The sequence below is a fragment of the Narcine bancroftii genome, chromosome 6, assembly GCF_036971445.1.
Source record: "Narcine bancroftii isolate sNarBan1 chromosome 6, sNarBan1.hap1, whole genome shotgun sequence".
Classification (NCBI taxonomy): domain Eukaryota; kingdom Metazoa; phylum Chordata; class Chondrichthyes; order Torpediniformes; family Narcinidae; genus Narcine; species Narcine bancroftii.
This window is the reverse complement of record NC_091474.1, coordinates 223,992,566-224,009,167: the sequence shown is the minus strand read 5'-3', so window position 1 is coordinate 224,009,167 and position 16,602 is coordinate 223,992,566. Positions and strand designations below refer to the sequence as shown.

At 45.0% G+C, this 16,602-nt stretch overlaps 1 protein-coding gene across 1 annotated transcript in view; it reads right to left on the bottom strand.

Moving 5' to 3' along the window:
* Nucleotides 1-16,602, bottom strand: part of nr2e1 (nuclear receptor subfamily 2, group E, member 1) — a 66,198-nt gene that overhangs the window by 12,900 nt on the left and 36,696 nt on the right. Inside the window, exons 7-8 of the mRNA XM_069888117.1 lie at nucleotides 14,246-14,395; nucleotides 10,963-11,068 (exon numbers count right to left, since the gene is read on the bottom strand). Of these exons, the coding sequence (XP_069744218.1) occupies nucleotides 10,963-11,068; nucleotides 14,246-14,395 (256 nt within the window). The remainder of the gene's footprint in view (nucleotides 1-10,962; nucleotides 11,069-14,245; nucleotides 14,396-16,602) is intronic.

Below are 16,602 nucleotides of genomic sequence, written 5' to 3'. Positions count from 1 at the left end.
TAATGGCTGTGGCAGCTGGTCAAGAACACAGCCTTCTCTACCTGTGGGATTCAGTCAGCGGCCGACGCTTCCTCATCGACATTGGGGCCCAGATCAGTATCATCCCGGCCACAGCCATTGAGTCCTGGAACCGGCCTTGAGGACATCCCCTCCATGCAGCCAATTCGACAGAGATCTGAGCGTATGGAGACAAGACCGTCCACTTCCAGATTGGCCAGCGGAAGTTCTCGAGGAGGTTCACCGTTTTTTCCATTCCAACCACCATCCTGGGTGTCAACTTCCTCCTCGCCCATTCAAGGTAGGCCGTATCTTCCAATCCATTCACCTCAACACCTCCCGCACAGAGCAGCCACAGATGGTCACGGTCAGCATGCCCAAGGACGAGTTTCAGTGTATCCTGGATGAGTTCCTGTCCCTCCTCAAGCTGCAGTTCTCCACCGCCTCACCACGCCACGGGGTGTTTCATTACATCCCCACTCAAGGCCCTCCAGTTCACACCGAGGCATGCCAGCTCCCACCGGATAAGCTCCAAATAGCTAAGGAAGAGTTCACTGGACATCAGTGGTAAGAGGGAACTCTTTACGGTGGACAGGTTAAAGCCAGCCCACCTCGACCCCACCGAACCAGTAGTTGTGGCCCAACCCAAGAAGCGAGGCTGCCCGGCAAAAAAGGACATTAGCGCTGGTTCTGGAGGGGGGGGGGCTGTTTGGCGGTACACCATTAGACAGGCGAACCGGCCCAGCTTGTCACGCATGCGGCAGGGCAGCCGGCCAAAATGGCGCCGTCTGGAGTTTCCTCCCGACCTTGGCACCAGGCTCAGAAGCCTGCACTTGACGACCCATGTGATGCCCCGGTGACGTCGGGGCCCCCCAGCGCAGTTCTCAGCCAGGTCCGTGCTGGGAGTGTAAGACCAGCCAGGCAGCCTGCAATAAATCAGTTTTTGCTCACTGAACTCAACCCGTCTGGTTGTGCGATCCTTCAGTTAGCAGCGTAGCTGCCGCTACAATGGGTTATATTTTATATTAATATGTCTTTAAATATAAATTGTGAGGGTTTAGTGTGTAGGTCACTTCACAAACAGTAAAACTTCACAAGACATTTCACTTAAAATGCAAGAGCTATGCATAAGTAGAAACTTCATGTCCACAGTGACTTTACAGAAACTTTGAAGAATGCCTATGGAGACATAGGGAGGGGGGGGGGGGGTGGTGGAGAGAGAGAGAGAGAGAGAGAGGGAGAGAAGACAGTTCTGCAGTAGATTTTGGAGGCTGCAACATGGCAAGCCTGTTGAATCCCCATTTTGAAGATGAGTTGTGAGCTCTGAGTTCAGCCTGTTGAAAACCCTTGTAGTCTTTACAAGAGGAAATGTCTGGCTAGAATGTTTCTCCTGAAATAAGGGAAACAAGAGGAATTCTGTGGTGACTTGGAAGAAGAGGTTATCATTTGGAAAACCCATGATGGGGCAAGTTTCTTTGACAAGACACTGAAGTGGCTGATTGGAGGGAATCAGTTTGTGTGTCCAACAAGCAACAAATCTCTCTGAAACCAACAAGAACCTTCCTGAGTGGTAGCCATTTACCGTCCAGCAGCAGAACCTGGTAAAAATTCATAAATATTAAATTCTGTGCACAGTACAAGAAATGCCTGATACCGGAGAACTTGGAGAAGTGAGATTGGATTGTGAATCAAAGAACTTTCCTGAACATATACACAGTACATACAAATGCGCTTAGAATTAAAAGGGGATCAAGTTAATAGTAATAAGTTGAAGTTTGATCCTATTTTTATGTTAAAAGAAAATTGAAAGCTACTTTTGTTTAAGTAACCATTTGTCTTGGTGAATTTCTATTGCTGTTGGGTTTTGGGCTCCTCTGGACTCATAACAATACCTTTCCTGTAGGTAGGTGACCAAAATGTGCATGATACTCCAAATTTACCAATGTCTCACCAATGTCTTATACAATGTTACCATAACATTCCAGCTCCTGCACTCAGTACATTAAAATATGAAGGTAAATGTACCCAAAGCTCTCTGTATGGCCCTAACTAATTTCAAGGGATATCTGTATTCCCAGATATCTCTGTTCTATCATACTCTAGGCCTTTTTTTTTTAAAGATGTTTTTATTGAAGTAAAATAGCCAATTTTTTCATAAACAGATAAAGAAACAGACAGAAAATCAAACGACAAAACAAAATACTCCCTCCCAACCCCCACCTACAACCATGATATGATAGAAATTTCTCCCTCGTTCACAATTGAAAAGTAGAAAAAATTAAAATTTGATCAGTTCAGGTATGAGATCCTAATGTATGTAATGCTACAGTCAATAATAGGGGCACGAGAGGACAGTTATCCGTGTTAATTCAATAGCCAAGGAAGTGTACTGATGATAAAAAGGCCAAAAAAGAGCCACTTTTTTTATGTTGCTGGTTTCCTCCTCACACTATACAAGATCTTTTCAGATGTACTATATAATCCTCTGCCTTCTATAAACCTGATTTCCTTGTGTTTTCTTGCATTTTTTATGCTCCTCAAGTATCTCATTTGCTCCTTGCTACCTATGCCGGCAATGCATCTCCTTCTTCTTAACCGGGGTCTCAATCTCTCTCGAAAACTAAGGTTTCTTAAACCTGTTAGTCTTATCTTTAATTCTGACAAGAACATACAAACTCTGTACTCTCAAAATTTCATTTTTGAAGGCCTCTCATTTACCAAGCACACATTTGTCAAACAACAATCCACACTTGCCAGATCCTTTCATCGAAACTGGCCTTTCTCCAATTTAAAATCTCAACCCGAGCACCAGACCTATCCTTTTTCATAATTAACTTGATACTGATGACATTATGATCACTAGATCCAAAGTGTTCCCTTACACACACCTCTGTCACCTGCGCTGCCTCATTCTCCAATAAGAGATCCAGCATTGCACACTCTCTAGTTGGGACATCTATATATTGGTATAGGAAACTTTCTTGAACACATTTGATAACCTTTTTCTTTCCACTCACATACCACTTTAAGTTTTCCCTATGCCATATGTGCTGTGTGATTAGTCAGGGATCACTTACGGTGGTATGTGGGTGGAAAAAAAAAGTTTGAAAACCACTGTTTTAATTGCACCTCATTGACTCGTTATGTGCATAGTTTCATAATTACAAAGGAAATGGGCCAATGACAATTTTTCTCAAGCAAAATATTTCAGTAACAATTGGGTCTAGAGCAGTGATTCTCAACTTTCCCTTCCCACTCACATACCATCTTATAACTAATCACAAAGCACTGATGGGATAGGGATTACTTAAAGTGGTATGTTAGTGGAAAGAAAAAGGCTGAGAACCACTGCTCTAACCCATCCAGCCCCTCTACAGTATGGGAGTCCCAGTCAACATGTGGAAAGTTAAAATCACCTCCTTACAATTTGATGTTTCTTGGAATGAACCCGCCCATGTACACCGTGTGAGGCTCATGACAGCTGAAAATGACTTCAATGACATGAAAGCATCTTAAAAGTAAACAAATGTGATAAAGCAGACCTGCAACTTTCAAATGATCTTCTCTATGCCAGGTAATATAAATGAGTAAAAGACCATTTTCCTCACCTCCTTCAGTTTATCTGCATTCTCTTGGACTTGGCAGCTGAGATTTAAGACCTGAAACTGACCTGAAATTTTAACTTTGTTTCCCTCTCCACATCCACTGCCTGAATTGTTGAAGATTTACAGCATTTTCTGTTCTCTCTTTAAATTTAAGATCCTATTTTTGTTGAATAGGATCACTCCCACAAATAATAGCGGCATACGCATATATGGGATGCGGACTATTCTGGTCAAGTTTGGCTCCTGCCATTTTACCTGGCCTTCACTTTGGCTGACGTGTCTCAGCTCCTACTGAGTGCAGACTTCTTTTGAACCCACTGCCCTCTAGTTGAATAGACCCAATAATTCATTTATAGTACTGGTAAACTGCTGAGTATTTCCAGCATTTTTTTCATTAATTAAATTCAACTGTTCACTATCAATAGAAGAATTCCATTGCACTTTGTAAATAATGTAATAAATCTACACGTTATGTACTAACAGCACTTAAGTGTATTATTGGAATTAGCTTTTAGCTTGTAAAAATTGACTTGAAAGTTAATGGAATATTTGAAAGTCTGAACTGATTAGTTGATGAGACCAGCCATAACACGATATTTTCTGGGAAAGTGAAGCTCCTTTATTTGTCTGACAGATGGATTGGCAACTGTTTAAGATAACCAAATGGAGGTAGTCATAAGGAAAAGTACATCAGTGATTTTTATAAAGGACCTAGATGAGGAAGTGGAAGTGTGGGTTTGTATGTTTAAGGATGACACAAAGGTTGGATAGTCCGGAGAATTGCCAGAGGTTACAGAGGGACACTGATAGGATGCAAAGCTGAGCTGAGAAGGGGCAAATGGAGTTTAACTCAGAAAGGTAGGGTGCTTAATTTCGGCAGGTCAAATTTAAAGGCAGAATACAATGTTAATGGGAGGACTCTGAGTAGTGTGGAAGAACTGAGAGATCTTGGGGTCTATGACACTCAGAGTTGCTGCACAGGTTGATAGGAATGCTAAGAAGGCAAATGGTGTGTTGGCCCTCATTAACCGTGGGATTGAGTTCAAGAGCCTTGAGGTAGTGTTGCAGCTAACCAAGACCTTGGTTAGATCCTACTTGGAATATTGTGTTCAGTTCTGGACATCTCACTACAGGAAGGATGTGGATACTATAGAGAGGGTGCAGAGGAGGCTTATAAAGATGCTGCTTGGATTGTAGAGCATACCTTAAGGTTGAGTGAACTTGGTCTTTTCTCCTTGGAGTGCAACCTGGCAAAAGTGCATAAGATGATGAGAAGTATTGATTGTGTGGATGGCCAGAGGCTTTCCCCCAGGGCTGAAATGGCTAACACAAAGGGGCATAATTTTAAGGTGCTTGGGAGTAAGTACAGGGGGATGCAAGAGGTAAGTTTTTCACACAGAGAGTGTGTACACTGCCAGCAATGCCTGTGGTGCAGGGACAAAAGGACCTTCTAAGAGACTGTTGGGTAGGTACATGAATCTGAGAAAAATAGAGGGTGTTGCAGCTGGGAAATTCTAAGCAAATGTTAGAGTCAGTTATTATGTCGGCAAAACACTGTGGGCCAAAGGGCCTGTATGGGGCTGTAAATTTCTGTTTTTAATGCATCATTACAGAGAGTAAAAGTGGGAAGGAAAAATGTAATAAAATTTCTATCAGTCCAAGTTCAGATATCTCCTTCCATTGAGACATAGAAACAGTTTAGAGCTTAGTCTCTACTCAAGTGATTTTTGATTGCATTGAACTAATGAAGGACATGAGAGGGAGTCATGATCATCTGGACTTTATTTAACATTCAGATTAATCCATTAGAAATCATAGCCACTGTTTCTATATTTAAATGAAGCTAATGGTCGTGATTCCATTATCCCTATTTAAGTCCAGTTCCCTCTTTTGCTCCTTTATTTATTAAAATACCAACTCCTTGCAAATTTTCATTTTGTCATCCAATATTTACTCCCTTTCAAATTGTTTCTGACCTCTGTTCCTTCCACCCCTATAGCTTTTTAAATTGATCTGTGATTTGTGATTCATTTTCTTTTGATCTGGAATCAGCGATATGACCAACTCCAACAGCTTCTGGAGAGGGTGGTGATTAGACTGGTACCCCTGGATCTTTTAATGGTTCAGGTGGAAGATAATCAACCTGAAAAGTAATTCTCTATATATCTGCATAGGCAATGATTGACTTGCTGAGTAGTTCCAGCGATGCCTGTACTTGTTTTGGATGTCCAAAATCCATAGTACTTTGCTTTGTGGGAGGACTTGTACCTGGACTGATTCCGCAGCACATGAAACTTAGCAACGATATATCTACATTATTGTGCATACGAATTAAGACTATAATGCAAATAGGGGCTGGAATTTGCAAAGGGAAAAATTGAAGGAGACTGTTTGGCATCTGGATACGTGAAATGGAAAGCATAAAATTTAATAGACAATGGGCAACTTGCTAGTGGCCATAAGTATAATAAAATGAATACTCACACATAAAGACTTAGTTTCAATTATTATGAGTTTGTAAGAGGCAGATAACATAACATATATAGAAGTAGAGTGATGTGGTTTAATAATGTGTCCCATAGAACCCTATGGCAAATCACTGACTTTGAATTAAAAGGATAGAGCTGCAAGAATGCGGTCAGATAGCGGTCAGAAAAGAGAGTACATTTAAGATGGAGGAGTGCATTTGGCAGTATCCCCAAAGAAACCTCTTTCTCTTTTCCATAAAATCAGAGATCTGGATTTAGGTATGGGGAGCAAAATAGCAGAATCACTGCCAATAGCATCTCAAGGAAAAGCAATGAGAGAGGGACTGATTAACCACTTGAGACAGGAAGAGAGGCAGGCGGGTAGTCAGGGAGATGCATTCTCACTCCAAAACTTTATCTCCATGTTGGAAAGCAGTGAAGATGAAAAGCAAATGTCCGAGGACCACCGTGGCAGAAGAGTTGATGGTGAAGGGAAGAGACAAGTACCTCTGTGACCATAGTCATGGATTCAGATGGTGCGATGCCTCCCAAGTGCCAGGGTGAACAGGTTTATAGAACAGTTGCAGAACATTCAAAAATGAAAGGGTAAAGTGTTCACTGCACAGTACACCGACCTCAGTGGTGATCCCGAACGTCCAAAATGGCATTTTGGACTCCATGATGAATGAATGACACAAGCACACGGGACGCAGTCTTGCTGAAGCTGTCGAGCTTTTGGACCTCACAGCCGGTAGTCTAGGCAGAGGCCCAGTTTCAGAACAGGCAGATCACTGCAGTCTCCACAAGATATTACCAGGAGACTGTCAGACGAATAATCAACTTCTTACATCAGTCGCCATTTATCCACACCTTTGGCCTTTCCTGCCGCGAACAATATGCTGGCATTAATGGATGGCCACCAGCCCTGCTTACTGTACAAGCAGTGAACAGATGCCAGAAGACATCCATCTACTTCTCGCAGATGATAACTTCAGCGACCCATGCAGATTAGCAGCCCGTGCGGATGTCCTGTGGCATGCCAAGCAATATGGCGGGACGCCCGTTGACCTAGATACTTTGTCATGCCCAGTAACTTGCCACTTTCCCACTTTACCGAGGAGGCTGGTGATAGCCATAGCAGGTGGAGACTCAAACTCATGTTTCTACCTCAAAAATGGGGTTCTGGAGCCTACCGCTGCCGTCCAACCTGCTCCCATTGCTAATGGCAATGATGGTTGGCCGCCAAGACAGCCTTCTTTATCTATGGGACCGGCCCTCAGGGCAGCATTTCCTTGTGGACACAGGGGCAGAGGTCAGCGTCTTGCCCCCCTCGAACTGAGACACCCATGCCAGGAAGTCAGGACTGTCACTCCCACAAATAATAGCGGCATACGCATATATGGGATGCGGACTATTCTGGTCAAGTTTGGCTCCTGCCATTTTACCTGGCCTTCACTTTGGCTGACGTGTCTCAGCTCCTACTGAGTGCAGACTTCTTTTGAACCCACTGCCCTCTAGTGGACATGGAAGGATGCCATCTGGTCAATTCTAGAACTTCACCCTTCGAGATGCCAAGTTCCCGGCCTCCCACCTTGACTCAGTAATCTTATCAAGCAATGAGCTTGCCAGATTCCTGGCAGGATTCCCAGCCATTTTAACACCACAGTTCTCCACCGTGATCCCAAAACATGGTGTCCAGCACCACATCCCCACACAGGGACCACCACTTCAAGCCTGGGCTCGCAGGCTTCCTCCTGACAAGCCGCAGCTCACCAAGGAAGAATTTAGGAAGATGGAGGAGATGGGAATCGGTGGGCTTCTCCTCTACATAAGGGACCAAAGTCTCTTGGGGGATGGAGACCTTGTGGGGACTACTGTTTGCTCAATGATGCCACGATAGCTGACCGGTATCTGGTTCCTCACATCCAGGACTTTATGGCCAATCTATATGGAGCGAGGTACCACCTGATCCCTGTGCACCCCAGCGATATCCTCAAGACAGCTCTCTTCACTCCATTCGGCCTTTTCAGGTTTCTCTGCATGCCATTCAGCCTCAGCGCAGCACAGACTTTCCAGGGACTCATGGACTCAGTGGGGTGCTGCCTAGATTTTGTTTTTATCTACCTAGACGACATCCTCATCGCCAGTCGTCATGACAGGAGTACCTAACACATCTGCATCTTCTCTGCCAGCAACTGAGTGGCTACGGCCTTGCCATCAACCAAGCGAAATGTCAGTCCAGCCTGACAGCCATCAGCTTCCTTGGACACCACATCGATCGACATGGGGCGGTCCCTCTTCTGTCAAAGGTTGAATCCATTTGTAGGTTTGCCATGCCAACTTTGGTTAAAGGTTTTCAGGAGTTCATTGGAATGGTCAACTTCTACCATCGGTTCCTGTTGTCAGCTGCCAGGATCATGTGATTTCTTTTCAAGCTGCTGTGTGGACAGGCCAAAGAACTCAGCTGGGACACGGAGTCCACGGCAGATTTCAACCAAGCCAAAGATGCTCTGCCCAACGCCACCCTGCTACTGCATCCATGTGTTGATACGCCCACCGCACTCACAGTCGATGCATCCAATATGGCCTTTGGCAGCATTCTGAAGCAGCTGATTGATGGACACTGGGGACCGCTTACTTTCTTCAGCAAACACTGACGACCCCTGGAGCAGAAGTATAATGCATTCAACAGGGAGTTGCTAGCCCTCTACCTTGCCATACACCAATTCTGCTATTTTCTCGAAGGACAGGATTTCATGGTCTTCACCAATCACAAGCCCTTCACTTTGCCTTCGCCAAGTTGTCAGACCCACGGTCGGCAAGGCAGCAGCGTCACCTCTCTTGTATCTCATTGTACATGACGGCTATCAAGCACATTTCTGGCAAGAGCCACCTCGAGGATGATGCCCTGTCCCATATGTCTGTCCTGTCTGTGTATTCCCTGTCCCTCTGGAATTGACTATATAGCACTCACAGTGCCCAGCGGCAGGGTGGAGAGATACTAGCCTACTGCACTGCAGTCTCAGGGCTACAGATGGAAGACGTGCATTTCGGGCCATCTGAAGCCACACTTCTCTGTGACGTGTCCACCAGTCGACCTAGGCCCATTGTTCCCACAGCGTGATGGCATTATGTTTTTGACACGCTATGTGGTTTGGCCCACCCATCCATCCGGGTGACAACTCAACTAGTCGCAGACAGATTCATGTGGCATAGCCTGTGTAAACAGGTCAGCCACTGGGCTAGAACTTGCCTGCAATGTCGGATACCCAAGGAACAGAGCCATGTGAAAGCCACACTTCAGTTCTTCCCGCTGACACATAGATGATTTGACCACATCCACATGGACATTGTCAGGCTTCTGCCAGTTTCCAGGGGCACCATGTACCTGTTCAAGATGGTGGACAGGTTCATTAGGTGGCTGAAAGCTGTCCAGCTCTCGGATACTTCCTTGACATTCTGCACCAAGGCCTTCATTGCCAAATGAATAGCCTGTTTCGGCCTTCCTTCCAATATTTCATTGGACAGGGGGGTACAGTTCACATCTGGCCTATGGCAGAGTTGCATCAGCTCCTAGGAACCCAGTTATATCACGCCACAGCCTAACCTCCACAGTGTAACGGCCTGATGGAAAGGTTCCATCGCCATTTGAAGAAGGCCCTCATGGCGTGGCTCCGAGGCCTGGATTGAGTGGACAAGCTGCTCCTTAGCATCCACGCAGTGCCAAAGGAGGATTTGGCCACGTCCTCTGTTGAGCTGGTCTATGGGGGCTTACTGACAGTCATGGGAGAGTTTGTGCCAGCAGTTTACAGCCAGGAGGAAACAGCTAAGGCACTGGTAACATGACTTTGCGAGAAGTTGGGAACCCTGGCCTCTGTCTCAACCTCACACCACAGTCTAGCTCCATCCTATGGCCCAAAGGATCTCGAAGACTGCAAATATGTCTTCATAAGGAGAGGCGCACCCTAGATGCCTCTTCAGCGCTCATACGAGGGTCCATACAAGGTGTTATGGCACAACAGGACAACAAGACTACATGCCTTTTAGACATTGGGAGTAGGCAGGAAACATTCACGGTCGACCGCCTCAAACCAACACACCTCAATCTCGACAACCAATAACTGTTCCAGCCCCATGGCGGAGAGGTCAGCCTCCCAAACATACGAACTGTTTACGAACTATGGACTCGGCAACTTCAAACACTGGTTCTGGTGGGGGCGGTGGGGGGCGGAGGAGGCTTGCACTTGCTTATATCACAATGGTCCCAGTGGGGGTGGGGTGGGGACCACAAAGGATCATATAAAATCATTTGGTTGGTTCAGCTCACTCACAGCTTCCGTGTGGTTTGTCTTTCGCTCAAGGCAGTAATTACATTTAAATTTTAAATTTTTTTTGTAAATTTAGATAAACAGCACAGTAACAGGCCATTTCAGCCCATAAGTCGGGGCTACCCATTTTTCACACAATTAACCCCCCGGTACGTTTCAAATGGGGGAGGAAACTGGAGCCCCCAGGGAAAATCCATGCAGACACCAGGAGAACATACAAACTCCTTACAGACAGTGTGGGACTCAAACCCTGCCGTGATCACTGGCATTGAAAAGGCGTTGCGCTAACTGCTCTGCCAGCCATGCCGCTCCTTCGTTGGATTTGACTTGCCCTATTTTTGTGAAGAGGACATATTAAGTGATCATTTATAAAGTCAAAACAAGCACTACATACGAACACTAGCCAGTACAGGCTATTTTGAGTTTTTACAGCTATTTTGATCAAGGATTTCTTTGCTGATTCTGGTAAGCAAATCTGAAGACTGCAAACAAAAATTAGCCTCTACGTGAAGACCATTTCTCCCGAAGAAGCCAAATGAGTATGGGTGGGACATTCTCCTTTACCTGGTATGGATGTAGCTGTTCAGAGTGAGCTGAGCCTCATCTTGGAGAGCTGCGATTCCTGAAGCATTGCGGAAATTCCTCAGCTCTGAGCCACTCTGAGTTGGGACTAGGAATGAAGGAGAATAAAAAGAATAATGATGTAGACTGCAGTAATCCATCGGTGGAAAAAATGTTCTGTTAAAAGGCGTCATCAACCTACAGCATAAAACTAGCATTAACTAAATAGAATGTCAATGTAAGATTAATTGTAAGGGGAAAAACTGGGAATGGTTTTCATAACTAAATCTGTGTTTCAGAAAAAAAAACATGCACCACCATAATTTGAAGATACGTTTGAAGACAGTTTTTTCCACACCACCATAGACAGCTAGTAATCAAACGAATGAATGGACCTCTCATTAATGAAATGATGCTACCCTTGCCCTGTTTGTCACTGAGCTTTTCTCTGTTCCACTGGACTCTGCACTTTTGTTTTATTTTGCACAACCTGTTGACTTAAGGAGAGGTTGATTTGCCTGGATAGCACACAGAACAAACTTTTTCCACTCATGACAATAGATATTCAAATCCAATTTGAAATGGAATCTGTCTCTGACACACTGCCTATTCTGATTGGTAAATGAGTGGAAACATGTTTTGATAGGTAGATTTTCTAGCACCTAAAGCTGAAGTTTGATCAGAATGGCGGCACATTCAAATTCAATCAGTCTGATGGGAACCAGGGATAGTGGGCAGGTATAGTGGTGAGCATTGTGCTGGGTGGGATGGGAACATATAATGGTAGATGAAAGTGGTGGGGTGAGGTCAGTATAGTGAGCTGGGACTGGTAGGAGGTGTGGTTGCCAAGATTGGTGGAGTGGGTAGGAAAGGGGGGTGTGCAGAGAATGGTGGGTGTGGTGAAGAAGCTGACTAAGTGGGAAGATGTGGTGGGCATGGATGTCGTGAGATGTACTAGGTTGTAATCACATGGCAGGGGGTGGTGTTAGATGTTGTGGTAGGGTTCATTGTTCATTGTTGGATGTTGGAATAGGTTTAGTGGTGTGTAGTGGTGGGTGTGGTGATTCTCCTGGATTGCACAAGGATGGGTTCTGAACAAAGACTATTAGTTGTCCATTCACCATTTTGATCTGGGTTGGTACATTGTCAGAACAGAACAATGAAATCAACCACTTCTGGGAGTCAGTCTTTGTAGCTTTTTATCAGAACTGGAGACACATTCTCCTATTAAATCTGCTTATTTTCTACATTGTTTTTCCTCAGACTACCAGCATCTGCACCATCTCCATTCCTCTTTTTGTTCATTTCCAATGTAGATCTCCTCCAGAAGAATGAGGTGTTCTCCATCTTTCATCACCCTCTCTCAGCCAACTCCATTGCCATTCTCTCACCATACCTTTATGAAGGGTTCAAACCTGAAATATTGGTTCTATATCTTTATCTTTGCTATAAAAAGTTCACTGTTTGACCTGCTGAGCTTTTCTAGATTTGTGTTTTTACTTGAACCCTGGTGTCTGCAGAGTTTCCTGTTTTATTCCTATCACAAGCCACTTTAGGGTGCTCGGACACAGATAATGCGTCGGCAGACGCAGCTAGGGGAGTGCAGCTGGGATGTTCAGGTGGCCAAGGAGAAGACACCTTTCTGTCACCTGAATGTGCCAGCTGAAGGAGAGCCGCGTCCAAGTGAACGCCGGCTCATGTGGACTGTGGCCGTAGTCCCACTGCTGCTTTCAGGTGCAACGGGGGATTCTTGGAGCCGGAGATTACACCCACAGGAGGAATGTTAGGTAAGTGCTCCTCCTGGCCAGGTTCTCCACTTTCAGGTGGCCTCCCGACAGCCGCATAGGGATAGAATATGCAACTTTAAATCAGGGTATTTTGGCCACCTGAAAGTGCCTACACAGATTCTTTGTTCTCTCCACCCCTCTCCCTTCTAAAGGCTCTTTCAGGTGGCCAGAATACCCCGACGTAAAGCTGCATATTCTACCCTTATGCAGCTCTCAGGGTACCCACCTGAAAGAGCAGGAGTCCCCTCTGAGGTGCACTTTCTAACCCTCCTCCAGGAGGGATAATCGCCGGAGCATTGAAGGCCCCGTAGGCACCTGAATACAGTTGCCTGAAAGCTACAGTGGACAGGAGCGGGAGTGCGCTCCGAGGCGCCTCCCGCGCAGCTGTCCTTTTCAGGTGGACAGCGCAGCACTTTTAGGGCTGCCACCTGAACGACGATTCCAAAGCTCTGCATCCACTTCTGCAGGTACATTCTTGGCGGAGAATGCACCTGAAAGTGGCTTAAGTTTCAACAGTTCTGATGAAAGGCCATCAGCTTGTATTACTAACTCTGTTTATCTCTCTGCAGATGCTGCACGACCAGCTGAGTATTTTGAAAGGGTACAATATGACTGCAATGTTCAATTCTGAACTCGATCTAGAAATCGGGACTAACAATCAAAGGAACCCAGTTCACATTGCACCAGGGGGCTGTGAAATATACATACAGTTAATATCCTGGGTTTTCAAAGAATTGTGCGCAGCTTTTCATTAGTAGCAATGATTATGAGAACGACTGGATTATTGTAAAATACAATGGTTTATTTATTTAATGGAGGTCTCTGCCTGAAAGACTGTGACCAAAACAAGCAGGAAGATTAACTTCTTGGTACACAGATGTCTTTTTGTCATATAACTGCATCTCTGGGCCCCATGCCGTATGATGGGTTAAGGGTGAAAGGGATAACGTTTAAGGGGAACATGAGGGACAATTTCTTCACACAGAGAGTGGTAGGGGTGTGAATGAGCTTTCAGCTGAATTGGTGAATGCGGGCTCAATTTTAACACTTGAGAAGGATTTGGACAGGGACAGGGATGGGAGAGGTATGGAGGGCCATGGACTGGGTGCAGGGCAGTGGGACTAAGCAAAAATAGGTTCGGCATAGACTAGAAGGGCCGAAGGGGCCTGTTTCTGTGCTGTCATGCTCTTTCGTTCTGACCTCAATTCTAAAAGCACCAACATAGTAGCCGCTATCAAATAGCCAAATAAATTTTCGGTCTAATAAATAACCTAAAATCCCCAGGGCTTCAGGCAACTCTCTCGTCCCGAATAATAAATGCAAGTATCACTCCAAAAGCCGGAGCAATGCCCAGGGTCGTTCTCCCAGTTACACTCCGCGATTTGGGGATTTCTCGTTGCAATCCCGAACATCCGTACTCTGGGGAATGTCGCGCGGTTACTCTTGGTTTCAAAATGAGTATCGAGCCCGAAAGTCTGCGCGGAGGGTCCAGCACTGACCTGCTTTGAAAGTCACGATGCATTTCAGGCAGGCGAATTCAGTGGCGTCCACGCGGAGCTGTCGAAATCGCGCCACCACTTCCTGCAGAGCGTGGATTTCCGCGATGATTTTGTTCAGCTTCTGCGAGTCCGTGTTGTCGCTGTTCATTCCTTGGTGTGTGTGTGTGGGGGGGGGCGCAGAATGAGAGAAAGGCATGAACTCGCAACCCACTGTCCCTGGTTCGGTTCCTTCCTGGAATCAGGTCGGCTTCAAGATTCATTGCAAGAAGACTGGGGGGGGGTGGGGGGGGGGTCTCATTTTGTCACGTCAACCGCTTCAAAATCAATCTAATCTCTCTCAAAGATTCCAGATCGTTAGATAAATGTTTTTTTTTTACAATACACGTGTGCGATTTTAACAGCTTTACTAACTTTAAAAAGCCACGAGAAAGTTTTCAAACAATTGAGTGGGTCGGGGTGTAAGGAAGCTGGCGAGACTTGTTTCTTTTAAAAAAATAGGGGCTACCTCACACTGTCAGGGGCATTGAAGTGGATTTTTTAAATGGAGGTGGACAACATAATCGGTGAAAGAAAGTTCATGCTGACAGCCCACTAACATAGTTGGTGAACAGCCCCTTTTAATACAGTCTCTTTCAGCGAGATATTATTAAGAAGTGAAGCCTTAACTGAAGTCAAGGACATTAACAATGGTTATTGACGCTTTCTCCTTCATATTAAGATAAAACTAAGATTTCACGAGAACAACATATAATCGAGTTCTCTCGAGTCGATCCCGTTGTACTGTCTGTAACCGCACGGTCTCTCTGTATAAATGGACGTACTTGTCGAGCAGGATCTCACGTGAACCGATACTCGAGGTCTCCAATCAAGTTCAGTTCGTTGACACATTCGGCGGAGTCGCCAAGGATGCCGATTAAAACGGGATCGGAACAGTTCACTTCGTTTACAGATTTGGCATAATTCGACCCCCCCCCCCCCAAAAAAAAAGAATAAAACTAAATGTCGTCGACAGAGGGAAATCTGCACCCTTTTAAATCCGGCGATTGATGTTAAAATCGAATTAAAGGCTCGTGATTCTTGCCCCTCTCCCCGGTGGAAAGGAAGGGCCCCCTGCCTGGTGGTGTTAACGTCTCATTCACGCCACCAGGTGCCAACAACCTCATCACCAACCCGAGAAACGAAGAGCTCCTTCAATTCGTGATCGCCATGTAAATCTATACTCATGTTATATTTGGACATTTATTTCAGAAGCAATAAGATTGTTGAAAATGATCAAGTATCCCCTTTAGGAGAAGATGAACTAGTGCTCCCAGGAAATGACACTAAACCGATCGTAGCTGTTGGATATGCATGAGTTTTCGGTCCTTACGGAAGGTTGGGTCCCATTCAACTTATCCGATGTGGCTATAATGCAAAAATCCTAATGAGAAACTCTCAAATACCCCAGAGCTACAGAAATGGGTCTCAATTGCATACAATCATCCAGGAATGCTACCAACCTCGTTATAACAGATCTAAACACCCTCCATTCGTGGAATTAGGACACCCAGGTAAAGGAAATGTTTGCTTTGGGCAAACAGTTCCGGGTGGAAATATTGTTGGTAATAGTGATTGTGAGAGCAACTGGAGATGGGTAGAATCTACAACAAAAAAGGATCTTATCATTAATTGGGCTGGAGCGATTTTAAAAAGCCTTCTTTCTTGGCAGGAAATTATCGTACCAATGTGGATAGGATCATTTTTACTGCATAAAATGGTACTTATTTCATTTGTGGGTTTAAAGCATACCCTGGGCTCCCATACACTTGGACTGGGTTTAGGATATGTTGTCCTTTACATATATTTTGTGAATGATTGACAGAGTCTCCCCTATTTAGTCCTGAATCAAATATCATGGGAAATCAATACTGTTCAACCATCTTTAGCCCTTATTAGATCTCCTTTTGGAATGATCACCTTATTACGGGATTAACAATATGATCTCTGTTTTAGAGTAGGTACTCAATGATGCAACAGAGGTCAAAAAAAAAAGGTAGATGGTAACAAAAGAACAGTTACTCTCCAGAATAGGATAGCACTAGATTATTTGTTAGCAAAGAAGGGAGGCACTTGTGCTTTGATCGGCACAGAATGTTGTACTTACATTCCCGATAATTCTGAGAGTGTTACCAATCTGGTGAACCACATCAGGAAACAAGAGACTAACGATATCCTCTGAGAGATGGTGAGGTAATTTGGGGCATTGGTTTTCTGGATTAGAGACCCGGTTCTCACACGGGATATTGATTGTAGTAACGATTAGTTTAATTCTTTGTTGAGCTATTTTTGGAAAACATGGTGCCAAACACTTATTACTT